Here is a 27202-nt window from a genome sequence, read left to right on the forward strand (position 1 = left end):
GACTTACCTTTTATTACTCTGCTAAGGAGGTGGAGCCTCAGTGGAGTTCTGTGACGATCAGCGTTGGTTTGTCTGTCTGTCTGTCAGCAACATTACTCAAAAACAGACTAATGGATTTCGATGAAAATTTTCAGGGAAGGTCAGAAATGACACAAGGACCATGTGATTAGATTTTAGCAGTGATGTGGTTTAAAGTCTGGATCCACGGATTTGTTAAAGATTTCTGTATCACTGTGAGATAGAGTCATGGCGTCACTGTAACCATGACAACAAGTGAACACTATGTCAGCTGCCTGCTGATGATCACATGATTGTGATCCTACTACAAATCCACCACTACTGACTTATCAGGACTTATCCGTCAGAAATGATACAAGGAACAATTAATGTAATTGTTAGGGTGTTTCTGAGTCCCATCAGTTCCCACCACCTGCTTTAGGTCTCATGATTCGGTATCCGTACATAACGTACACATGCAGAACATGCCTGTGCTCAGTGCAGGGTCATTTTGTTTGTGGGTACATCTATATGAAATGGACACATTGTAAGTTGTTGTGATTTCTGCCACTTTTTTTTTTACAAGATTTCAGGCGTTGGAAACGATACAATGACTGAGCAGTCTTGACAGAGCACTGCGATCTCTGAGTATGTTTCTTGTTCTACTCATAGTTAAACTGGTGATGTGGAAACATGCTTGCCTGCAAAATGCACACAAACCAGCCATTTCCATTCAAACATCTACACAGGATTTACAGAACACTTCTGGTAGTTTGCTAAAACACTGTGATACTACAAGCAGGAGGTGATTTACTGAGAAGCAAATTAACCAGTGAATTTAACACAAGTCTAAGTTCACCCATTTATCACAGTGATGCATTGTTTTCAAGTAACGTGTGCCTTTTTTTTTTTACCATTTGAACCTTCGTGAACTCAATTTGGCAATACATTGAGTAAATAAAACCAAGTTGACTGTGTATTAATATTAGTTAAAGGTCAGAAGTAACCTGTCGTATGTAATTTGTTCCTGTGAAGCAGAAACATGAGACTTCCATTAAAAAAAAAGAAGAAAGTTTAGGAGTGGTAACTTGCAGTTTTTGGGATGGAAATGACAAAAAAGTGCATGAAATCAGTCAACACTTGGTGACTTTTCATGAAAATTCCAACAGTGTTATGCCAAATAATAAAAATTTAGGTCTAAGGTTTACTGGGGAAATGGCTGCAGGAACCAGAAAAGGTTCTCGAAGAGGTTCAAAGATGCAGAAAAGTGATTTCACTTTCATTCTGCATGACTTTAATGTAAAGTTGCACATGATAAATAAGGCTGTATGAAGCTTTCCATAAAAACAAACAAACAAAAAAAACAAAGTTTAGGGGTGTTAACTTGCAGGTTTTTTTGTGAAAAAGTGCATGAAACGTCATCAGTCTACACTATTTCCTGAATCAGTTAAACAAAAAAAAAATACATTTATATGCATTAGATTAATATTAAAGCAACAACTTTATTGTTTAAAGAATTTTTACCTTCTTTTTCTTTGACAAAAACAATTCAAACTGTTTTTCCACCATTTTTCATGAGGAAGTAGAGGGGGAAAAAAACAGCTTAAATAGTGACAATAACACTATTTGAACTGTTTTTCCATCAATTTTCCACCAGAAACAGTGTAAATAGCGTTTTTGTCAAAGAAGGTAAAAACAAGCAACTCTCAGTAGTAAACATGAAGCATCAGATTCCATCCTGAGTTCAAGTCCAGTAAAATGTTGTCCAATTTCAACCCCAACCGTGAGACAATTCAACACAATATTCACACACCTACACACTGCAATTTCATAATCATACCTCTTTATTCAAGGACTTATATTCATACAAAATCTATAGGTTCAGTCGAAATGACTGCGGGAGAGACAGTCAAGTAACAGATCAGGCAGCGAAGGATTCAGCCACTCCAGAACCTCTTTTCTGAGAAAGAGCCTCGATTCCACTTTGGTGGTTCTGTGAGAAGAAAATGTTTTAGAAGCTTGTTTCATTTTTTCTTTTACCTGAAACCGATACATTTGTGTGTGTTTAGATTAATCAGAAAATACAAATTGTACAAATCATGGACTCAATGAAGCCAAACAATACCACTATTATTTTTTTTTCTCTTTGTGTTTTTTCGCACATGCACAGTTTCTTTTTCAGAACATGCAGACAGGACATGTCCAGAGGGGGGCAGCCATAGAAAAGAGGAAAAACTTGGCACCCGGTTCATGTGGGGCTCAGTGGAGGACACGCAGGATCTTTATCTTTTTATAAAATCTACCATAGATGAACATAAACTTCTGCTCCAATATGGCAACTTACAATGAGACAACAAGCAACCTATTGGTACAAACAACAACCACACGAACACTGAGACCCTTCAAGTCTAAACTGTCTCCAGTTAGATCCATCGATAGATTGCACACTTACAGATGAATAAACTGAAATCTACTCGTATAGTGGGACAAAATCAGATTTGGATAGAAGCATTTGCAAATAATTTACATGTTCATAAACTTGCCGGGATGATAAAATGAGCACCAAGGTTTGTATTTGGTAAATACAAACCTTTGGTACTGGTAAATATTAAATTATAAATGTCGATTTAACTTGATATAACTAAATATTAACTTGTTCCAATTAAATCTGAAGGATTTTCAGGTGTTTTGTTAACCAACTCTGACAATCAGGACCAGAATCATTGCTTATAACAGTCTGATGTACAGTTATTTATTAAGAAATATCTTTTTAACCCAAGCAAAGGGAGACCACACCATGGCACATGCCCAAACAATGGAAGTTTATTCATCAACATGGATCCATGTAACTCAAAGGATAAAGTCAGCAATTTCTCAGTTTTTTTTTTCATTTTTAAACCCAAAAATAAAAAACTGAATCTATAATTAATAGATTTTTAATGCCATGTATTGTCCATTTAGCCAAATCAGTTCTGCATAATTCACTATTTCATCCTGTCTGAGTTGCATTTGGTAAAACCACAGTTCTTCAGCTGTTTTCGGAAATGATACCAGCATTATTTTTGTTGTTGGCCTATAAAAGGCTTTAAAATATCTGCATTGGCCTAAAAAGTTCACAGTTTGGTTTGAAAGTGTTGCATTAGAGTTGAAGTTATTTTGTCTGGTAAATGTGCACTTGTGAAAAGCATTATACTTTATGTAAAACATGTAAAATATGTAAAAGAGTGGGCATTACAATACGTTAACTCCACTATAGGACCGACCTGGAGGAAAAATATGTGCATATATCAGTATTGTCATCTGCAGTCTATCAGAATGAGCTGGAAATCAAATATCAGCAAACATCGTCCACACTTTTTTATCATAAGTAGGAACTGACTAACAGGAGACAAGTTCCTTCATGGACATCAGCACATATCGTTCAATGCACAACTTTACATAAAAATCCATTAAAAGAGTATTAATCTACAGGTGGGAACCAACAAATGCACTAATTGCTGCTCTTTTAGCAGAGGATGTTTCTGAAAACCCCCAGAAACCAGATGTTTGAGCTTTTTTAAGACTTAAAGATTTAAATCATGAGTAGGAATAAATGGGCTTCAGACTAAGATCGAAAACAGTTTGATGAGGTCGGACAGAGACAAATGGATCACAGGTTTTAGACTCCTACACCCTGTCTAACTTGCAAAACTATATCTATTTCTAACATTTCAGTGTTAGACCTACATTGGTGGCTTGCAAAGGTTGAAAAAGCCACCAGAAGACATTACATCTCTTCACTGCATTTCTGTGACATCGAACATCGGAGGTATACTCATTAAACTTTGGCTCTTCGGTGTACAGGTGTCAGTTAAAAGCAAAAACAGAGAACATTACCAGCCTTATCCTTTAACAAGTTACGTCCAGCCCTGTGAGACGAGGTAAAGAGTCAAAGTGTAGCAAAAGTCTTGTACTAAAGGTTGGTAATGGAGGAAATTTAGAGCTTCAGGTCTCTGATCGGTCAGAGTTCATGCAGATCTTTAATTGTAAGCCTTTCCAGAACTCCAATAGTAGCACAAAAACGCTCGGTTAACTCAGACATTAATGTGAAAAATGTGGTTCTCCCGGCAAGTTTCAAAACCACGAAAATTATTTAAAAATACAACTTGACCCAAATGTGGAAAGAACACAGTTTTATATTCTGGGTGGTTCTATCTGAGTAGGCGTCATGCAGTCAACTTGCCAACCTCAAAAATGCCCTGCGATTCACACCATTTGTCCCTCAGTGTGTGTTGTCGGTTAACTGTACATCGTATAATACATTTATAATTTACAGCTCTTCACACGTAAAATGTAAAATTTGGTCGCAGTCACACTAAAGCCTGAACCTGGAGATTCCAGAGGGTAAAGCTACAGGGCAGATGAAGTGTCGTCTTGTTGCATAGCCCTACTTTTAGTCAACAGTCAGCAGCAACAACACAACTCCTTATTGTACCCGTGAAACTACACACAGGTAGCCTCACTACAAACCCTCACACAATACTGCTCTCAGAGGAAACAGACGGGAAGAAAAGGAAACCCGTGAAATCTGGGTAAATATGGCGGAGATGAGATAAATATCATGACGAGACAGGTGTTCCTGACTTTTTTTGTTGATTATTAATCAAAAAAATGGCACTTTTCCCCATCCAGAGACCGTTTTCTACCAACTGGCTGGCAGTATAATTGAAAGAGAAAGGCAAATGCTTAACCACACACCCTTAAGCGAAAGTACAGACACTATTTTTATTTTTTTGACAACCCTGGCATGCACTACATTGCTTACTTTGGATCTCTAATTCTGACTTACCTACCACAAGATTCGGTACAAAAAAAGATTATTTTTGCATTCTGTCCTTTCTACCAGTTTGTTCTGTCCCCTTCTTGTCAGCTGAGTACACACTTAGATCTGGTATATTCAGCTCCAAGAAAGGCTGCATCTTAACACATCATGGAAAACGAGGCACTTAGTATTTTAGCCACTTAATGTCAGAAAAATTGTTGTTCTATTCCCTACGTGCACTCAAAAAATTTACACCTGGCTCAATTTACAAAAACGTGATCGTGAAAACTCGGCTTTAGAGCTATTTTAACACATTTCTGATGACTTTCTGTGTTCAGTAGGTGTTATGGCAGAAAAAAGTTTCTCTAATCTGCTCTGGCCAAAATTCAATGATAACCCTGTCGTAGTAAAAAAAATCAAAAGAGAGGAAGAGAACTTGGAGGGTGAAACGGAAACGAAATGAGACGTACGATGATAAAAACTCGACGAGGCATTCTGATCAGCGTGAAACAAAGTTCATAGTTTCACCCAAAGAATGAGGAGATTTTGGCTTTTGTTTTCTGCTCCACTGAATTTACTGGCCAAGGCAAAAATACTTAAGGGTCTTCACATGTGCTATAATTTCAGTGCAAGTAAAGGGGGTAGAAAAAGTTTTTATTCCTTAAAGAGGTTGTTGTATTAAAAAGAGAGTAACACTACAAAGCTGGAATGATTTCTGAACCCCCTTTTACGGCACTTCCCACTGACTTTTTACCCTCAGCGTGTTTTCAGCCGACCGGCCTCCGACTGCAGCGGCTCAACGGACCCGACACGAGCACTGAGCAGCACTTACAAGCTGCTCCTTTCTAGCTAACAGCAAACTCTTTCCAAAGTTTCCTGACATGTTAGCACCAGTCATCTTCCTCCCTCTCCCTGAGACACCCTCTGTTCCCAGGCCCAGATGCAGAGTTGACACCGAGGGTGAAGTGGTACCCGTTCGGCACCCCCCCTGCTCGGCCCTGCACAGCCGGCGCTGTCACGGTGGCGGCGGCAGTTCCAAGTGAAGCCGAAGTCGTGGTGGAGGTGGCAGTTCTGGCAGAGTGTCCCCCTCCGTGGCTGCTTACGGCGTCCTGGAAGTCCTCCATCTCTTCGAGCAGAACCTGCTGAGAGGAGTCCAGCTGCTGACGGTTTAAATTAGGGTCCGAACCGATGCGGGTGACTGGAATCGGGGACTCCTCTTGGGCCCCGAATAAGCGATCGTGCTCTGAAAGGCCACGGCTGAAGCGAGTCTGGTGTCCTGATGTAGCGGCGCCAGTGCTGGGTGGCAGAGGCGAGGAGTTGGCGGTCTTGTAGGCCACAGCAGGACGAGGGGTGAGGGGCGTCTGTGGAAGCTGCCGGCGACTACGGCCTGGTGTGCTTGAACCAGAGGGGAGCGTCACAGGGCCAGCTTTGACCACACTGCTACCATACTGAGGGGGCAAATAAGACACACAGTAGAGGAGTTTGGAGCAAAACCATAGACTGGGGATTAAAGGTTAAGTTTTAAACATACATTACTGTTCAGATGTTTGGGGTCACCCAGACAATTTCATGTTTTCCATGAAAACTTACATTTTTATTCATGCCAACATAACTGCACAAGGGTTTTCTAATCATCAATGAGCCTTTCAACACCATTAGCTAACACAATGTAGCATTAGAACACAGGAGTGATGGTTGCTGGAAATGTTCCTCTGTACCCCTATGGAGATATTCCATTAAAAATCTGTCATTTCCAGCTAGAATAGTCATTTACCACATTAACAATGTCTACACTGGATTTATGTTATCTTCATTGAAAAAAAACTGCTTTTCTTTCCAAAATAAGGACATTTCTAAGAGACCTCAAAGTTTTGAATGGTAGTGTAAATACAATCACAGTAAACTACTGCTTTCTAGGTAAAGAAAAATCGACCTCAGCAGGTCAGTTCAATGTGCACACTACAGCATGTTAGTGCATGTGAGTCCCTCCCTTTGAAACTGTTGACCCACAATGCTGTTTATAAACAGATTGAGAATGATTACCCACATTGCATCGTTTAAAAAAAAAAAAAGGAATGGAATATACCATTTATTTAAGTATCCAGATCCTTTAAGCTCTGGCGTAACCTACTGCTATCACTGCTTCTTGAGATAGTTCCACAACTTCACTGGAGTCCATTAATGCCTAACTGAACTCACTGGACAAAATTAGGAAAGTTGTACACCTGTCTGTACGAGGTCCACAGTTGATGGCATGTGTTACAGTGAAAAATATGCCATGAGGTTCTCAAAAAAAAGTGGAGACATAATACTTTGACGTCTCAGATCTGTGGAAGGATACAAAAAATTCAGATTGAGGCCAATCAAAGGCATCTGAGAGCAGAGTAGACTCCATCGTTTACAAACGGAAGAAGCTCAGAACCACTAACAGTCTTCCTCGATCTGATCACCCAGTCAAACTAAGTCATCAAGGACAAAGCACTTCAGTCAGACAGGTAACTAAGAACCAAATGGTAACTATGAATGACTTCCTTTATGCAGGTAGAAGAAACTTACAGAAAGACAACCATTGGTGCAGCACCAATCAGGCTTTTATGGTACAGTGGTCACATAGAAGCTTCACCTTACTAAAAGGCACATGACCGCCTGCTGGGAGATTGCCAAAAAGCCCTTCAGTGACTCCCAAACCATGAGAAAGAAAATCATGTGGTCTCATGAAATAAATATTCAACTATTTCTACAATTCGAATGACATGTGTGAAGGAAGCCAGGTGTGAATCGGCTCATTTTTATAAGCCCTAAAGTCAAGCATGGTGGTGGCAGCATCATTAAGAGGGAAAGACCGATACAGAAAAATCAAGAACAATCCTGCATGAAAACCTTTTCTAGAGAGCGCAGATCTCAGTCTAGTGTTAAGATTTACATTTGAAGACTACGATCCAAAGCATAGATCCTAGAAAAAACAGGAGTGTTTCAGGAAAACTCTGTGAAAGAGGCTGGACCTGAACCTAACATTGCATCTCTGGAGAGTCCTGAAAATAGCTGTGCACCTACGCCTTCCATCTGACCCGACTGAACTAGAATGATTCTGCCAAGAAAAATGGGAACAACAAAGAAAGGTGTGCTCGGTTTATGGGATAATTCCCAAGAAGATTTGAGGCTGCCATTGCTACCAAAGGAGCTTTACGTGCTAAGTGTTGGATCTCATGTGCTGATGTAACTGGGATAGGACTTTTACATTAAAATTCACAACTCATCCCCAAAACTAGTTATTACTATGTGTTTGTAGAGTATCGTGTGTAGATTGATGAGAAAAACATGAATTCAGTCAAATTTTCGATGAATTTCAAATGTAAAAATGTGGAAAAACTTGACAGGGCCTGAACATTTTCCACATACATTATTATTATAGAGTAAAATTACTTGAAAGCAGAAAATACGAATAAAATCTTAGTCATAGAAACTTTGTGGCTTTATAAGAAATCTGAAGACATTTGTCTTTCTTCTGATGTTCTGTTAAACGTTTCCTGCCAACAGCTTCACATCCTGCTTGCTTGACATCCCGGCCTTCAGTCTATTCTTCAGAGGTGAAACACATGATAAGTTGGACTGAGAGCTTGTGACTGACTCATGACTCAGGAACTTTCCACTCCTTAGCTGAGATTTGGGATATTTGTTTTGCTGCGCTGTTCCCAAATTGGGTATTACGAACACAAAGGACAACAATCCCCACACTGATCACCTAGTAACCCCAAAATCTGAAACCGTGTATCATTTAAAACCCAACATGTGGGAGTACACTGCAAGAACAAACACGCCACAGTTTGAACCACTCAGCTGTGAAGCCACGTGGCTTCAGGTAACTGACCTGTTTAAGGAAACCAGAGTCCTGTCCTTCACCTGGAGATGTGGACCGACTGGGACCGGCTGACTTGGCGTGGCACTGCTCCCTGCTGCCGTAACGCTCGCACGAATAATATCGCTGCTTCTCCCCTGCTGAGGAGTGATGCCTCCTCTCGTGAGGCCGGCTGCGATCCCGCTCCCTCGCTCGCTCTCTGGACAGACCTTCGGCCGAGGGGTCGGTAAAGGAACCTGGAGGACGGTACCATCGAATTAAATGAGAAAGAGCAAGAACATACAGAATCGGGTTGAGATTTCATTTGTATCATCCTTAACCCTTTTGAATCTGTGAAAAAAAATAAACATTCATACATGAAATAATGCAGCTCTGTTGCTCTGTTTCCCTTTATATCCACACAAAACGGAGAAAATTATCAAAACAAGCTACATGACCATGATGTTTAACCGTTTAAGTCCTGTGGCCTCACTATCAAGGGAAAGTCCATGGGTGAAGGTAGGGATTTTTCCTCAAGTTTGTAAAATTCCATTGTATAGTAAAATCAACATACATTTGAAGAGTGTGGCATAAGATCTTGCACGTAAACTACAAATTCTACAACATAATTTAAGAGTAAACTGTGGAGTTTTTGACCACTGGCGACCTAATGGATCAATGTTTGTACAAGTGAGTTTCTATTTTCTGCATTTATTCAAGAACGTAGGCGATACAACACACACTACTGTTCAAAGGTTTGGGGTCTCTCAGAAATGTCCTTTTTTTTGAAAAACAGTTTTTTTTTTCAATGAAGACAACATTGCATGAATCAGAAATACAGTCTCAACATTGTTAATGTGGTAAATGACTATTCTAGCTGGAAACAGCTGATTGATTTTTTTAAAGTTATTTTTTCTGGGCCTTGTTACCTTTATTGGATAGGTGCAGTGGAGACAGACAGGAAAGGAGAGAGAAGAGTTGAGGGAAGACGTGCAGCAAAGGGTCGTGGGCAGGAATCAAACCCAGCCCCTGTATGTGGGTCGCCCACTTTACCCCTTGAGCTATCTAGGCACCCCGAAACAGCTGATTTTTAATGGAATATCTCCATAGGGGTACAAAGGAACATTTCCAGCAACCATCACTCCTGTGTTCTAATGCTACATTGTGTTAGCTAATGGTGTTGAAAGGCTCATTGATGATTAGAAAACCTTTGTGCAGTTATGTTACCACATGAATAAAAGTGTGAGTTTTCATGGGAAATGTCTGGGTGACCCCAAACTTTTGAACAGTAGTGTATATTGCATGCTCTAACGATCAACACACCATCGAATATAGTAGAAAAAAACAACACCTTTTTTCCTTTTCTCATTCATTCACACTTCAAACATGATTCACATCATTTTTTTCTTATCTAACCACCCAGGAATCCATTGTCCCACTAACACCTAACACCTTCTTTCCACTCTATATAGACCAGAGCTGATGGTTTCTGCACCACTGAACGCTCAAATATGCAGTCATCTTCATAATGGGGGTTTCTGCACTGCAAGACTATGAAAGAGCTCTTTTACACAGACTGTTCCTACATTTTCAGTCACCTCAGGAAGAGTTGTTCCGTTTTTCTGTACATAAGGCACAAATGTATCAAACGTTTACTGTCAAACTGCAATTTCTGACCAAAGTTACTGATGTACTTCCCACAGATTAAATGCAGATGTCAGTTTAGTCACTATTCCTGCAGTTTGTGACTGACTGTGGCCCAATAGTTCAACTCTGCTTAGATCTTTTTTCTCTGTGCATTTTGATACTAAATCAGAATCAACTGTTCCTCCTCAGCATTTGCATACATGCCACAGAGCATGAGTGGACAGTTAACTGTACCACATAGTGCACACAGTGTTCCTTGTAGAGTCAGACTACAGCATCTGTCTACATCCATTTAAAGTAAAACAAAGAAAATACAAGTCACGTGAAATAAAAGTTCTTAAAAATCGTGTTCAGAGGGAATTCAGGACATCCTTGGATCTTGGATTTGTTGGGATTTCACTTTTATTGGGTCAAAACTTAAATTCAAAATTATTCAGGTTAATCTCAGCAATTAATAATACCAAAGGGTCTTAGCTTTAATATTAAATTAATGAGGTTAATCTTCATAATTAATAATACTGTACGGTCTCACCCTTATGTATTGTACTTGGATAAAGTAGTGTTTTATATCATTTTTGTAAGATATAACTCATTACTATGCACATTACTTTTGGTAAATTTACACTTTTGGTGGGATAATTTGTAATGACAGTCATTTTCCTTTTTAATGGAAAGCACTTTGGTGCAGTTGCTCTATAAACACCAGTGGGCTGACTGACTTGACTAAACTTGAGAATAAAGTGGAGACAAGACTGTTCTCATGGATAAAAAACAAATAATAAACCAGTTTGGATTAGCATTTTCAGTTTACAACACAAACCAACATGTAGATAGACCATGAATACAGATTTGGTGCAAATATATAAACAAATTCATTTAGTCATTGATGCACAACACATAATGAACGACACATTACCCCCGTTTTGTGAAACTTTCATCAAAAAGGCCAGAAAACTGGATCAATTATAGGCCTTATGAATGCGAAAGTGAGCCGCCTAGTGGACCTAATGAAGCCAGACAAGTTCATGAACCTGCTGACTGGAAAAGATGCTGTACAGCTCAGAAGAAGTAAGAAAAACAGAAAAAAAAAATGGAAGGAAAGAGGAGGCTGAGGAGGCCTTAGAAGAAGAAGAAGAACTCCACCAAGCATGGTCTGATAAAGAAGATTCAGAAGAACCACAACCAAAAGCAAAACTAGTCTTGTATCAACCTGTAAACATTGACTCGGCAGCCAAAACCAGAACTGGTGGTCGACTTTTCCACCTGATCTACCAACTACAAGTAGGAGTCCAGAACCACCGATAAGTGTCCACTGTGTTCAACAATCGTCTTCAGCTTATAGTTTGTCGTTAGTTTTAAATCCACAGCTGTGGACTTCAAAAATGATACAAGGAACAACTGATTAAACTGTGGGGGTGTTTGAGTCCCATCAATTCCCACCGCCCGCTACATGTTTAGGTCACACGATTCAGTATCCGTACATAATGTACACGCGTAACACACACCTGTGCTCAGCGCAAGGTCATTTTGTTTGTGGGTACATCTATATGAAATGAGCACATTTTATGGTCCCATGATTTCTGCTCTGACTTTTTTCAAAATGTCAGTCGTTGTAAATGATACGACTGAGCAGCCTTGGTAGAGTACTGCTCTGAGTGTTTTTCTTGTCTCATTATGTGGCAGCTGTTCTCTTCAACACCCACAGTATTCCACCCACAGTCACTATTCATCAATGTAAAAACTCAACATAGCTTGCCTTATAAAATAATACCCGTATTTTTTCTTATTGCACTCATCCTTTATTATATGTACTATTTGCACATTGTTGGCCATATTTTGTATATATATTTTTTAAACTCAACAGTCTTTAAATAGTCACACATCTTATTCTTTTTACTTCTTAGAGTAAGAATTGGATCTAATGTTTAAATACTGCGGTATCAGTATTCTATACTTGTTTTTCTGTCTTGACTGTTGCTCTGCCATAATAAGAGCAATTCCTTGCATGTGCAAACTTATGCTGGCGATAAAACTGATTTGAATTGTTATGTCAGAGTGATTTGTTTTGAATAAGTGATCAAATTTATGTGATATTGTGATCAATGTTTTTGCATGTTTGTGTAAATTGAAGTGTGTAAATGTCTCTTTCCAGGCTCTCGTTGCATAAGTTGAAGCCCTGCAGTGGAATTACTTCCTTCAGCGCTGGAATAATTCCAGTTTTGAGATTAAAACCATGATGACAGAAACACAGAAGCCTTTTTCATCCTAATCTGATGCGTCAGATCTGCCTTTCGAAAGACGGGCTCTGAGGCCTGAAACCTCCGTTCTCTCTCCTGCTGTTTCCCTACATTTACTAGACGTAGAGGCTCTGCCGATGTTCTGCTGAATCACCAGGACGCTGCTATAAATCCAGATGCTGGACCTGTCTGCTGTGGCCTTTTATCTCGGCAATAAAGCCCAGCTGCTGCCCTCCAGTGTTGACACAGAAAACACCCAGCGAGCAGCTCGGAGCTCTGATCGCTCCAACAGATGACCCTGACGACAAACAAAGACTATGGCCTTCTACGCTGAAATCTTTGAACCCATAATACTGTATTAATGAGCCTTTGCATGAAGCATTGCACCTGTGGTTTCACACAATTTGAAACATATTTTTTAATGGCGATTTGTACAAACTACACAAATTTGTAAGTCATTTCCCAAAGCGTGCCACACTGTAGGCGAAATTCCTGTCTGTTAGGCAGCGACTGACTCCAATTTATTTTACTACAGAACATTGCTGCTTTATTATACGTAATATTTTGAGGTTAAATTTATGTTCTCGTGACTTTGGAAGACTTTCTGAAGGTCTTTCTTGGTGGTACGTCCACAGAATGTTGAAAATTTAAGGACCAGCACAAGAAAAGTTGCCAATAAATCTAAAAGCAGAGAAACATCAGCCAAAATGGACAATGTGCAGATGATATATGGTGTAGTTTGTCATATTGTCACATAAAAGCTAATCTGAGGTGTTGGAACATTCATGAATGCACCAAAAACGACCCCAGCTAACAACTGTATGCAACCCTGAAAGAAACAATGAGACATCTTTTATAATCTCTAACAAAAACGGTTATAAACACGCAAAATGGTTGCAAAAGACTATGTATTTAGCAAAAGCAATGACGCACCATGAATGTAGTAATAAGCTGCATCAGTAGAGCGAGTGTGGATGTGACTATAGTGTAGTGAGAGGCATTGGAAGGTGCTCTGCAGGATATTAAATATACCGTAATATACCCAAGCAGGAAAAGTTTAAGTCACATTTATCTAATTGAACACAGACAACTTGAACTGCTGGTGTTTAAACACGCCCAAAGATCCACGCTGGTTCCTTTCTTGTTTGCATTCTACATAAATATCACAATAAAACACACTTACGAGATTATTTTTTTATGGAGGTGACAGTGTTTTATGCATTTGGCTTCTCTTCAATTCAAGCTATTTCAGGATTACAAATTTGCCTCAAACTTTCTTCAGACTTTCCTGCACAATCCAAAGCTTGTACCAAACAATCTTAACAGCACGTAATAGTTTTTTCCTCAATGTTATCCATACACCTGATAGTAGTGAAAGTGAAAATATCTGGTAATTTGGCCGCATATTAGTCTCACTTGTAAACACTATCGAAGCAACTATAACAGAAAATAGAGATAAAAATAGGGTTTCTTATTTTGAAAAAAAGTGTGTCTCTGCCTTGAGAAACAGGAAATGTTTGAATATTACAGACAACACCAAAACCTCAGCTGGAAAAGAATAAATTTAGATGCATGTGTGTATATTTACAGTGTACGTGTGTGAGAGCACACACTCTTTTATTTACTAATCTTTTTCAAAAGCAAAAAATGTAAATCAAGCTTTTCTCGTCATTTTATGCGACAACAACAGTACAGATAAGACAGCTCAGGCTCCATTTTATAATTGTGAGGGTTTTTCCAGCTAATAGATGTGTTTAGTGACACTGCAAAGAGGTTTTCGCGAGCACTGAACGAATATCATAAGAAAAATAAATCTGTTGTGTAGTGATTTATCAAACAACAGTTAGCTTAAATTTGATGTTTTTGGCTTCCAGCAGATAACTCCTGTTGGCTTTGGACACTGTATTTTACAAATATAGCAGCTTTGGATGCAATATTTTACAATTGTAACAGCTTTCAATGCTATATTTTATGACTATAGCAGCTTTGGGGGCTAAATGTTCTAAATATAGCAGTTTTGGATGCAATTTTTTACAAATATTGGAGGTTCGGTTGATATGCTTTACAAATATGTCCGTTTCGGATGCTAAATCTTCTACATTTAGAGGCTTTGGATGCTAAATTTTACAAATACACGAGCTTTCACAAATATGGCTGTTTTGGATGCAAAATTTTACAAATATGGTGGTTTTGGATGCTACATTCTCTAAATATGGCTGCTTTAGATGCAAAATTTTACAAAATAAAGCAGCTGTGGATGCAATACTTTACAAATATGACAGATTTGGATGCTAAATTTGACCAATATATTAGCTCTGTATGCTAAATTTGACAAATATGGCAGATTTGGGTGGTAAATTGTACAAATGTGGACGTTTTCGGTGCAAAATTTTACAAATATAGCAGCTGGGGATGGAACATTTTACAAATATAGCAACTTTGCATGCTAAATTTGACAAATATGACAGATCTGGGTGCTAAATTTGACCAATATATTAGCTCTGTACGCTAAATTTGACAAATATGACAGATTTGGATGCTAAATTTGACCAATATATTAGCTCTGTACGCTAAATTTGACAAATATGACAGATTTGGATGGTAAATTTGACCAATATATTAGCTCTGTATGCTAAATTTGACAAATATGACAGATCTGGGTGCTAAATTTTACAAACATAGCAGCTTTGGATGCTAAAATTTGACGAATATAGTAGCTTTAGATGATAAATTTTACAAATCCAGAAGCTATGCTATATTGTAAAATACAGAAGTGTTGGATGCTAAATGTTACAAATGAGATGGGTCATAGTGTAGTTTGATAAATAGGGGTCTAATCTACTCAAGCAGAAACCAAAAGGAAATCTATGAATTACTGTCAAATATGGTAACGACTCATTGCTTTCACTGTATGTAGACCAATCATATCATTGTAGACAGTCACTTCCACAAAAGGCCCAATCTGATTCTGAAAAAAACCCTGAATGTGACTGATGAGGTTGGAGGGAATAAAAGGAGCAACCAATAGAAAAGAAAAAGAAGAAAAGAAATCTCCGGCAAAGCAGATTGTCCTGTGAAAGCTCTCAACTCTCTCTGTGCTAATCAGATGGAAAGCCTGGCATGTAAAACCCCTGGTTGAAGCGCCGCAGAAAATCCTTCACCTACATAACCCGATCATGAAACTTTAATCCTATAAAGAATTTCTGCTGCTACGTGAAGACAGAGGAAAGACCGACCGGCTGTCTGTCGCTCCATTAAAGTCATGCCAAGTTTCATGTGGATATTCTCCTGTTGATTTATATGACTAAACACTGCTGTGGTATTTTAATTAATCCTTCAACGCTCTAAAACAGGCTCCTTATATTGAAAATTTCATGAAAGGGGCTAATTTTAAACTCTATGAGGGGACTTTTTAAAGATATTGACTGTTTTATTAGCATTGTAGGTGAGCTTTTTGCTGAACAGCAGCCAATTTAATCAGCTATATGACAACATTAATTTCCCTCCATTTATTTTAAAGACCTCATCGTCAGGCAGCTTGACTGAGAATAATTGGACCATAAGCAGTAACACAACAAACGTGTTTGGCAGGAGTTTGGACAGTTAAAAATGTGACCCGATGATGGAGCTGGAAGTCAGTCAACTGGCAGATGATAGATGAAAAACCTGGGCTTCTCCAACAACATGGATGTCTGAGCATTTATTTATTGTAATCCATCAAACAGTTGGGCCAATTAGCTGGCATTTCCAACCCTGAAGACATGTCACAACTTTGGATTTATATCCATTATTATCACTCTGCATGGGTTTCCATCATGATCCGCAAACATCAGATATCCCAACGCTTTTCTACTGCCAACAACTAAATAAAATGCAGTTGTCATTTCTGATCTTCATGTAATACTATTGTGGAGGGGTACTTTCCTCATTTAACAAAAGCAAATTTGCTTTGTTTGAAATTGGGTTCAGTATCAGAAAGATTCTTGATGATTAATGGTGATTAATATAGTTATTCATGAATATTTGATGGGACCACATGCAGCAGTTAAAAAAAAAAAAAACAGGTTCAGAAGCTCAATTATAAAAGTAATTGACAACATTCATGTCAAATGTTTTCCCCGCTTTGACTTTTAATCAAGAAATGGCACAAAATTGCTTGTGAAAAGTTGTACCAAGTTCACTTCTTTTGTTTTTACTGTGAGCATCAGCAGCCATCCTTCAGGTCTAATGAATGAAGTCAACACAGAAATACCAACAACTACAATTCCCTGAATGTCCACTAGAGGCTGGCTCCAATCCCCATAGACATCCATGTTAAAATGTCCAACTTCACAGCAGAAATAAACATGTTTACAGCCTGGTATAATAACAGTTTTGGTCTATATAGCTAATTTCCCTGTTAATGACAACTGTACAGATAGTGAATATTTTTTAAAAGTCACCAGTTTAAGTCGTATTGACCCGTGAATTTGTCCATAATTAAAGCTGTGGCTGCTTTGACGGACAGGTGGGTGTTATTGTAGGACAACTACAGTTTAAAGATGCTTCCATGGTCAATCTAAGCTCCATTCACACTCCACCTGTTTGATAAATTGTAGATTTTCCAGGGGTTAGGATAAATCAGGTACTGCAAGGGTGGCAATAACTGGAGCCACCACACTGGGCTTCAAAACAGGTGTTCAGGAAACCTATGGGTGGTTTCATGAAGGGTTTGACTTGTCTGGGTATCAAAGCATGATCTGTTTTCTAATCAAAAAACAAAAGTTAAGACTTTTTTATGAAGGTTTCCAGCATCCATTAACAGTAAAAATCAAATGTAATAAAGTGTAAAACGCGTTTATACTTGGTGTAATTTCATTTCTTGTTTATTTAGTTTTAACCAAAATTGCAAAACAGCTCTTTTTATTATATTTCCATTGAACATTTGGGACATATAAACCACTGAACAATAAAAGGAGGTGGACAGGAAGTGACATTCAACAATCAAAATAAGAACGACGTGTGAGATTGTAACTGTCATCAGAACGAGACAGAGAATATTTCTGTTGCCTGCAGCTTCAGGTTAAGCTAAAGTTAGCTTGTTGCTATGATATTTAGTGATGACATATCAGTTGCTACTATTAGAACTGTTACACTTGTTCCATTTTCCTTGTTCACATAAAGAAGAACATACTGTGTCAACATCCCTCTTATCAAAAGCTGCTGTATTTTACACATGAGGCTGGCTCTGGATATGCTAACTAAACTTCACTGTTTCTTCTGGACCTGAACATTCAACTTATGTTCCAATAGAATATGTTCTCTTGCCGTAGCAGTCATATTTTGCCAGTTACTTTAACGATAACAGAGGATTCATAATCTATAGTTAGCCGACAGTGAATGGAAAAAAGGACTAGTTTTTGGTTTAATATTAAAGAAATTACACTAAAATAAAATGTTTTGTTGTCGTTTTTGGTATATGATCAGAAACGGATTATACTTTAGCACCCAGACCTTAGTCCTGTCCATTTTCGTAGACAGTCAATGATCTACATGTAACCTTAGAGTTTAGCGTTTTAATGTTCTGTTCAGTAACTGAAAGCGGTTCAAAATCAGTTATAATACCACATCTTTTCTAATCACAGTGTTCGTTTGACTCACCAACAGTGCTGGACGGCTGTACCGATGCAGCTCTATCCAGAGACTTCTGCTTCTGCTTGTCTTTGTCCCGGCGTCGATGACAGCGGTGGTGGTGGTGATGGTGGTGGGTTCTGTCCTGACCCTGGATCTGTCCGGGCCCTGAGGAGGACTGGGCCTGACCGGGCCGCTCCAGGTTGTACTCATTCAGCCCGACCTCTTGTTGGTGTCGCTGTGGCGTCAGCGAGGACGCCGAGCGTTTTATAGGACTGAGGTCAACAATTGGCTGGAAGGGGAAGACAAACATGGAGAGGCGTGATGAGGAAGCAGAGAACAGAGCAGGAAGTAGCGTTTTACCCAAAACCACTGGAAAATATTCACGACACACAAAATGACAACCAGTGGACGGAAACCTTTAGTCTAAAGACCAACGTTGAACCCGTTCTTCTCCAGGCACAGATGTAAGAAGATTTTGAGAAGAATGAACACAGATCTGTGACAGAATTCGGATACTTACTGATAGTGAACTCACACAGTTTGTAAGCAGACGACTCTTCTAGAGAACAGAGAGGAGGTGGGGTGTGACACTGACCTTATGGCATTTCATTCTTTTCAAAGTAGCCCCTTCTAAGTATAAATCTGTATCAATAGTTAGCCAACATGTTATGCTGTGTTTAAAGGAATACTCCACTGAAACCATGTGTTTCTACATAAGCATGAAGCAGTACTCAGTGGGCTTAAAAACTGATTATAAAAAGCTATTTCAGCAAATTGAGGTTATTGGCAATTTACACCCATCTGGCACTCTTTTTACTGCTTTATTCTCCAACATATCAAGTGGTTGGTTTGGCATCCAGTAAATATAGTCCTGTAAAAATGATCATTATTTCTTGCATGGCTAAAATGTTTGGTCAGAAGTTATTAGACCTACAATTTACTACCTTGTTCTCTCGCAGATAAAGGCAGCTTTATATAGCTTGGATTAATTCTTTCATGGCGTTTTCACAGGAAGCAAAAATAAAAATCTGCATTCTAAGTACTACTAGCATCGCCTGGCAGCACACTAGCATCATAGTTGTCTACCGTCTTTCCATGCCCTGTGTACAGTAGGTTCCAAATGCATATTTTTTTGCCAAAATATGGCTAAATTTACATATTTTATCTGCTGATATGGTTAGCTGTTTACTCTCCACAGTAAGCTATGCTTTCTGCTTACTTCTATTGGTTGCATAGACCATATATAAAAGATGGATTTAGTTACAGACCTGAAACGTGAAGCCGATGCAGAAATGTCTTATATCTGCACTAATTCTAGCAGCCAGAAGGGGGCGACTCCTCTGGTTAAAGTTTGAGAGAATGACCTGACTTCTTACTTCATTTGTTAGCTCAGTAAACATTTTCCCGATCAGTTTATGGGCTCAATTGCTAGTTTAAAGTCTCCTTAAATACAACATAATGTTCAATTTGTAAATTATGGTCCTATTTAGAGGAAAACAGATAGCAGGGTATGCTTTAGGGCTACATTGTGAGTGACAGGTTGCAGTCATATCATCGTGCGTAGTGTCCTAAAGTCGAGTTCTCACTACATCTAGTTGAAAGACGACATGGCTAAATACCAAACTTGAGGCTTCAAAATAGTAGCCGACAAACCAATAGGTGACATAGTGCCTACATCCATCTTTTATTTAGTATATGGTTTGTGGTAACAGATAAAAACAGTCATTAATTTTTGGGCACATCTTGCATTGGAAACAAGCTGAAAATGCAACACTTACACAAAGCTAATATGGTGAATCAGCTAGAAAACACTGACCAATTTCAGCATTTAACAGAGCAATATTAGCATTGTTCATGTCTGTGTCCACCTGATGACTGTAAATCCAACACTGACTCTACTTTTTGCTCCGTTTTTGGTCTCTACTTGCTCCTGAGTGAAAGATTATTCTCTTTAACAGTTATGTTCACTAGCTGGTTTTGGTTACCTACCATTTAGTTTGTCATTCCCAGTGATATTTATATGTACAAGCTGTCATGTGATCCACTGCTAACCTAAAACAAATTGATTATAGCAGAAGTATACAGCAGCATATTCATTTAATATCTTACATATATCATTTTTTTTATCTCCAAGGATTAGTACTTTGATAAATGCCTTGAGGACAGTGACACTCACCCACCTGGTTCTTACCTTGCTGACCAGTACAGCTACCAGGCAGTAAACTGGTGTGACAGGGAACTGGAACAGCAGCGAACTTACCACCCCACCTGCTGGTTACTAAGTCCAGTTAACATTTTGTGGAGATTCCAAATAAAACAATCTGTACTTTCAGGCATGCTGACCCAAAATCTGTAATCCCCACTGAAGTTCATTAGTGCTTAAACTATAGTAATAAACCTGAATTCTAAGGTTTTGCATTAAACAGACATGTTTGTGCACTGATTGCTGCTTTCAGTGATGGTGTGGTTGTGCTGTTCCTCTTGTTCCTACCTCACAGTTTCGCCTGTAGCTACAGTCAGAAACACCAATATCACAACACTGCAAAAAGATAGTAATATTACCGAGTCATTTTATCTACTATGTAGTCGTAAAATCTTATCTTTAAGTTGTATAATATGATAAAATCCAATTTAAATATGCTCTATATATTTCTATTCACATCACTGGAAGGAATAATAATGCGAAAAAAGTACCTGCTTGGTTTATTTTTGCATTTTTTTGTGGAAAAAATAAGATTTTAAGACTGAACATGACAGATAAGGTTGGGCGTGTTTTTAGTGTGAAAGAAAAGACCAATTTCAAAGCAGAAAAAGCAGCAGTACTGTCTCTACCTTTTACACAATCACGCACTAACTTACAAAAATAACTACACACTACTACGATTACAACACACACACATACACACAACCACATTTTTACCAAAGTGTAGTACTGTACTGCTGTAACTAATGGCTGGAAAGCAGGACAGAGGGGTTGAAGTACCCTGGATACACGTAGAAATACTTCTCCAGGTATGGAATCTGGGCATGTTTGATGGAAAATGCAAATTGGTATGTAGGAAGTATCATCAATTTTAATGGAATGACTAGTGTGGAAGGTTCACTTTGTCCGTGACGGGCGTGAACTCGTGATGATATTAGCACATGGAGGCAAACACAGACATGAGAAGAGAAGAAGAAGAGGGATAAGACAAGAGGAGGAAAGAGGGGAGAGAAAGAGGTGGCACAACAGGTGGTACATACTGCCAGGTGGGTCCCAGGGGCGTGGCGAGGGTGGCTCCGCTATCAGACAGCACACACAAGAGGAGGTGGGCAAAACATTAGCAGTGAGCATCGAAATCAGGAGAAAAGGGAGGACAGAGGAGGAGAGACTCAGCAGGGACGAGGCTGGCGATGTTCTGTGTGTTCCTGTGGTCAATAAATCCCACAAAAACACCAAAACCAACAATGTCTCGATCCAACTGCAAATATTGTGTGACTATAAAAAGCTTTTGGCTTATTCTATTGAAAAAAAGTATTAAAACAAAAAAAAAACCTGAGTGCCATCTTTGATATTAACTTTACCTTGGACAAACATGCTAGCTCAGTCTTGTTTTCTCAGGAGACCCTTTAAGTTCAGTTAAATTTTATCCAGTAGAAATCTTCAGACAGTCATATATGCTTTAATTTTATAACATTTGGACTACCAGTTTTATACAGTGACTAAAAAAAAAATTCTCCCCTCATTGGAAGTTTTCCTCTTTTATTACTTCTTAACACAGAATAAATTGTGGACAAGTTAATTAGTTGGTTTTTTGGGCAAGAGATTACAAAAAAGACTATTTCATGTCAATATGAACATAGATTTCTCCAAAATAACATCCATTAATGCATTATCTATACACCGCTTAATCCTTATTAGGGTCACAGGGGGCTGGAGCCGATCCCAGCTGACTTAGGGTAAAGGCAGGGGACACCATGGACAGGTCACCAGTCTGTCACAGGGTTACATTTAGAGACAAACAGTCACACTTGTATTCACACCTATGGACATTTAGAGTTACCAATTAACCTCAGCATGTTTTTGGACTGTTTGGAGAACCTGGAGAAAATCCACACATGCACAGGGAGAACACGCAAACTCCATGCAGAAAGATCCCAGGAAGGCCGGGATGTGAACCGGGGATCTCCAAGCTGCAAGGCAAAAGTGCCAACCTCCAAGCCACTGTACTGCCCCATAGTAACATCAATTCTTTAAAAATATATTGTGTAAAATAAGGGGTTGCATAAGTATACACCCTCTTTAAAGACACTCTGAGCTAGAGGTCACAAAATTGGAGAAGTTAGGATCACCTGAGCGCTTTGAATGTGTCTCAAGTAATTGTAGTATCAAGACACCTGTATCTAGAAGATCCAGTCACTAGTGAATCAGTTGAACTGACTATAACTACACCATGAAGACAAAAAAAAACATGCCAAGCAGCTCTAGGGGAAAAAAAAAAATCACTGAAGAAGCATGAGTCTGGGAATGGATACGAGACAATTTCCAAGTCACTGAATATCCTTTGAGGTACAGTAATGTCCATGAATAAATGGATGATAGTGTCCTGAGGGACCAAGAAATAACAGACTAGTGAGAGAGGCCACCATGACACGTATGACTCTCCTCTGAAGGAGTTACAAGCTTCAACAGAAGTGATAGGAGAGACTGTTCATACGACTGCTGCCTGTTCTTCACCAGGCAGAACTTTATGGCAAAATGACAAAGAGAAAGATACTGTTGACAAAAGCTCATAATAAATCTCCACTAGAGTTCACCAGACGGCATATGAGAGACTGTCGAGTCAACTGGAAGAAGAATTTAGCTTCTTAGCCATCAGACTAGAGGCTACACTGCACATCATCACAAATACACAATCCCTACTGTGAAGCATGGTGGTGGCAGCATCATGACTTAGGGATGCTTCTCAGCAGCACGACCTAGAGGGCTAATAAGAAAGAGGACAGAAAGCATCTTCTCAGACGTCTGTTTGGGCCCACACTCTAACAACCTGTCTGACTAGATGATATTGAAGTGTTCACATTGTTTCTAGTTGGTAAGTTGCGTCTCAAAACCCCTTTGACAGAAAGACATTCTCTTAGCTCTTCATTGTAGTTTTTATATATTATATGTTATTAATTATACTGTCTGCATATTTAGCTGTTAACTTAAAAACTACATTTAAATAGCTTAGCCATGTTTTTCTTGCTTGTACTGCAATTTATTTTGACTTAATCTTTAGTGATGCTGCAAGAACAATTTGAAGTAGCTCACCTGTTTAAGAACGGTTTAAGTTATCCAATTATTTACTGGTATGTCCTAATGATCTACACCTGCTTTGTTTTAAATGTTGGCCTTAGAAAAACTTAAAATAGGGCCAAAAATGTAATTTAGTGTGCCCCTAAAAACTAAATCTGCAGTATGTACACAAAAAAACTAACATGGTCGGCTGTTTTAGGAAATTATTTAGCTTCTATAAGAAACGAAACCGTTTATATGCGAGTGGAAAATGTTAATGTGACTAAGACAATGCTGGATTTGGCCTTTCATTGAACTTCTTGACAAAAAGAAACTACAGAATAACTCCAGCCTGGTCTTTCAAAGAGAGTGAGAGATCAAAAAGCAACATAAACATAAGGAAAGCACATGTTCAGTGTTGCAGGAGAGAGCAGGGCCACAGAGAGACAAAAAAACACACAGACAGACAAACGGCAAAGCTAAACAGACAACATCAAACGGGTGGAAACAAACCAGAAACACGGAAATGGACAGAAAAATCATCTTAACGAGACATCCAGACGCAGCGACTGCAACTCACAAAAGGAAGGTAATTAAAAATGACTGATAAAAAGCAAAAATTAAAAAAAATAGAGAATTATATAAAATTAATATCCAAAAAAAGATCTTATTATAGGTGAGCGTGAAGTAGAGTGAAGAAAAAATACTGTAGAAAATATAAAAAGATGAACAAATTAAGTTTTAGAATTGCTGTATTGATGAGGTAAATTAAACTTATAAAACATTTTTTAAATATACTAGAGTTTCCTAGAAATTAACCTTCTGTTGTATTTACATGATCAGATTAATGCATTAAAGATCACACAGTAACATGAAACATGCTGTAATAAGTTTCTATTTCAATAAAAAATGAAAAAGGACAAGAGAAACCGCATCATTTCAACTTTATAACAAGCAAAAGTTAAATATGAAGAACTGTAGACATAACAAACAATGTGGGTTTCAACTGCTGAGCAATAATTTCGTACCACATGGTGACATCCTGCACTTGATTTGTGATAAATGCAATATTCTACAACAATAAGATGCAATATTCATTAAAAAAGGGTCACATTTGAGTCACTGTTTGTCATAATTATGAGTGATTAATTATTTTCATTGAAATATTTTAGCATTTCAATGAACAGTTGTAGGAGATATAAACTGTGACCATCTTGCTCATATATTTATATGTTATTTTTGTGAAATAAGCTGTTATCTGTCAGAACAACCAGAAAACCACGATGGCTTGCCAACTGCAAATGAAGTAGGACAAAAATACATAAGAGTCGCTTTTAAGAAGCTGGAATCAGAGAATTTAGACTTTTTTCATAAAAAATTACACAAAGTATCAAAATAGCGAATTTAATAGTTTTGAGAACTAATAAATTATTCATTGCAGCTCTAATTAGGACTGTATAAATAATTTTCTGGCATATGGTAGTATGAGCACTGAAATGCACACCAAATAAAAGGGAGACAAACTTAAAAGAAAAATCAGTAAGTCTGGTTTTTGGGGTCCCATAAGCTCAAACTAATTCTTGAAAACCATCTGTTTCTAGTCTTAATGAAGCTAATGTTGCTTCCATATAGACGTAGCTTCATATTAAACTAAGATATATGACAGTCATATCAACACGCTTATGTGACAAACCAGAATATATCCTAAAATGCTGAACTGTTCTGTTAAATCGAGATAAATCTAAAAGTGATAAAACCACACCAAGGCTAACTCATACTTAGAGGTTCATCTGATTGATTTTTTCCCAGACAGTTCATCTACAAACTCCATGTTTATAGAATGAACTGACGCTCAACAGGTCATTCGCTTGGCAATATTCATACAATTTTTAAATGGGTAAAAATTGATTGGTAAAAATGATCATCTGGGGAGTGGCATAAATTTTGGGTTTGCACTGGATGCATTTCTGATAATGAACAACCAGAAATGACCAAAAACAGAAAACACAAAGAAGCCAGCAGATTTCTATAGTTAGTAAGTTTGTATTTCTCAGTTTGTTTGCAGCCATAATGAACTAACTATCAGATTTACTGTCCCCTGTGAAAATATGTGAAACCACCAGACTGTAGAGGTCAGGGTCAGCAGGATGAACTGATGTGGTCTGACAGAGCTTCAGTTTGCTCTCGGCTGCTTTCACTAACCGGCTCCTTTTAGCCTTTTCCAGCCCTGTCCAGTGTTTTCTAGATCAGCCTTTTGTTGGACTTTTTTTTACATCTCAGGTATCAACAGTTTCTGGCTTTTCAGAATCTACTATCACAAGATTGCGGCGCAAAAGAACAGCTGTGGAGAGATGCTTTATGTGAGCAGTAAAAATGGAAATATTTGATGATGAGCAGTGTAGGGCTTACGTAGTACTCAGCGTTGAGTCGGGGCAGAGATGCTGCTCTGCCGTGGCCGTCCAGGCTCGGATATCCCTCAGTGTCTGAAATGTTCTCCACCGGTTTCATTTCAACCTGTTCCTAAAGGAAACAACGCAGGCATTAGTGCAACTAAATATGCACTAAAACAGTAAAACAACATGCAGATGAAGGTGCTTTGGTACCCGAGGTCTCGTGGAATACGGCACGTCCTCCGACTGGCCTCTCTGCAGCTTCCTCCGGCCTTTGGGCCTCTGAGTGGCCTGAGAAACGTCTCCAGACTGGGAGTGTTTGATGGCGCTCCTCTGGTTTAGTCTGTAAATGAAAACGCAACTGTAAAATGGTAATATTAGAGGTTATTGCTGTTTTGGGATCAGGAACCGGTCTTACGCAGAGGTTTTAGATCAGGTTTGTAGCATTAAAGCAACCTGAATTTTGTTCTGAGACTAGATTTCAAACAGATTTGCAACTTGGAGTACAAAATGAGAAGGGAAAAAGTTTATGGAGTCTTGCAGTAACCTTTAGAAGGCATTGTATGTTACGTTGAAGAGTCAGAGTTAATTATTTTCAGTCTGACTGAAGAAAGAGCAGCAGAGTTCAGCTAACAAGTAACAGCATCTGAGCCTGCAGTTGAGATTTTTGACTCCCGGAAGGTTCTATAAAAATATAATTTCTGAATTCTTCCACAGGGAAAACAGCTTCTCCTCAACTGACAGGAGCTGATTGATGTGGCCAGTCAGCCATGTTCTTTTAGGATGGAAAACATCTTTATTTACCCCCAATTTGTAGCACATTAGTACCACTACAGCTAGTCTGACTTTAAGTTAGATTTAAAGCCTACCTTTGTGAAACCAAACACAGATTTCCACAGAGGAATGACTACTTATGCATTTACATGATTTATTGGCTGAAACAGATCAATATCATGGCCTTTGGTCCTAAGAATTCTCCATTGTATTTGTTTTAGATATCAGTTTGCTGTGTAATCGTCCAGCGGGATAAAGCGGTAATTGTGATGCTGTTATTGTAAAAGGGTTATAGTATTCTGTGATTGCGTCAACAAGACACATTTAACAAATTCTGCTCTGTAATTTCAGATTTCAAAGAGCTTAATGAGCTCTCAAAATTAGAAATACTCCGAGGAGACGAAGACAAAACATATCAAGGTGTCAAATATGCAAATACATGTGCAAAATGCCACAACCTGACAAGAAAGAAATAAGCAGGACACAAACTGGACAAGCACACATCAGCACCATAGACTGTATATAAAGATGGACGTAGCATCTGGCTCCAAAACTGAAGCCCACCTGGAAGTGTCAAAAACTTGCAATATCACGCCGTCCGCTAGGGTTGGCTCCAAAAAGCTTTTGCTCCATAGACCCCAATTCATTTTT

General features: G+C 38.6%; 1 protein-coding gene across 10 annotated transcripts in view; it reads right to left on the bottom strand.

The window, feature by feature from the left end:
• Positions 1 to 1823: 1823 nt before the first annotated feature.
• Positions 1824 to 27202, bottom strand: part of cacna1bb (calcium channel, voltage-dependent, N type, alpha 1B subunit, b) — a 292647-nt gene continuing 267268 nt past the window's right edge. For 9 of the 10 annotated variants that reach the window (XM_051938169.1, XM_051938175.1, XM_051938177.1 and 6 more), the window contains 6 exons: positions 25991 to 26120; positions 25797 to 25907; positions 21374 to 21412; positions 18158 to 18419; positions 8667 to 8890; positions 1824 to 6246 (listed from right to left, as the gene is read on the bottom strand). In XM_051938169.1, the coding sequence (XP_051794129.1) occupies positions 5683 to 6246; positions 8667 to 8890; positions 18158 to 18419; positions 21374 to 21412; positions 25797 to 25907; positions 25991 to 26120 (1330 nt within the window). In that variant the 3' untranslated portion in view covers positions 1824 to 5682. The remainder of the gene's footprint in view (positions 6247 to 8666; positions 8891 to 18157; positions 18420 to 21373; positions 21413 to 25796; positions 25908 to 25990; positions 26121 to 27202) is intronic. The other variant, XM_051938171.1, reaches the window with a different exon arrangement.

The sequence above is a fragment of the Acanthochromis polyacanthus genome, chromosome 18 (assembly GCF_021347895.1).
Source record: "Acanthochromis polyacanthus isolate Apoly-LR-REF ecotype Palm Island chromosome 18, KAUST_Apoly_ChrSc, whole genome shotgun sequence".
Taxonomy (NCBI): Eukaryota; Metazoa; Chordata; class Actinopteri; family Pomacentridae; genus Acanthochromis; species Acanthochromis polyacanthus.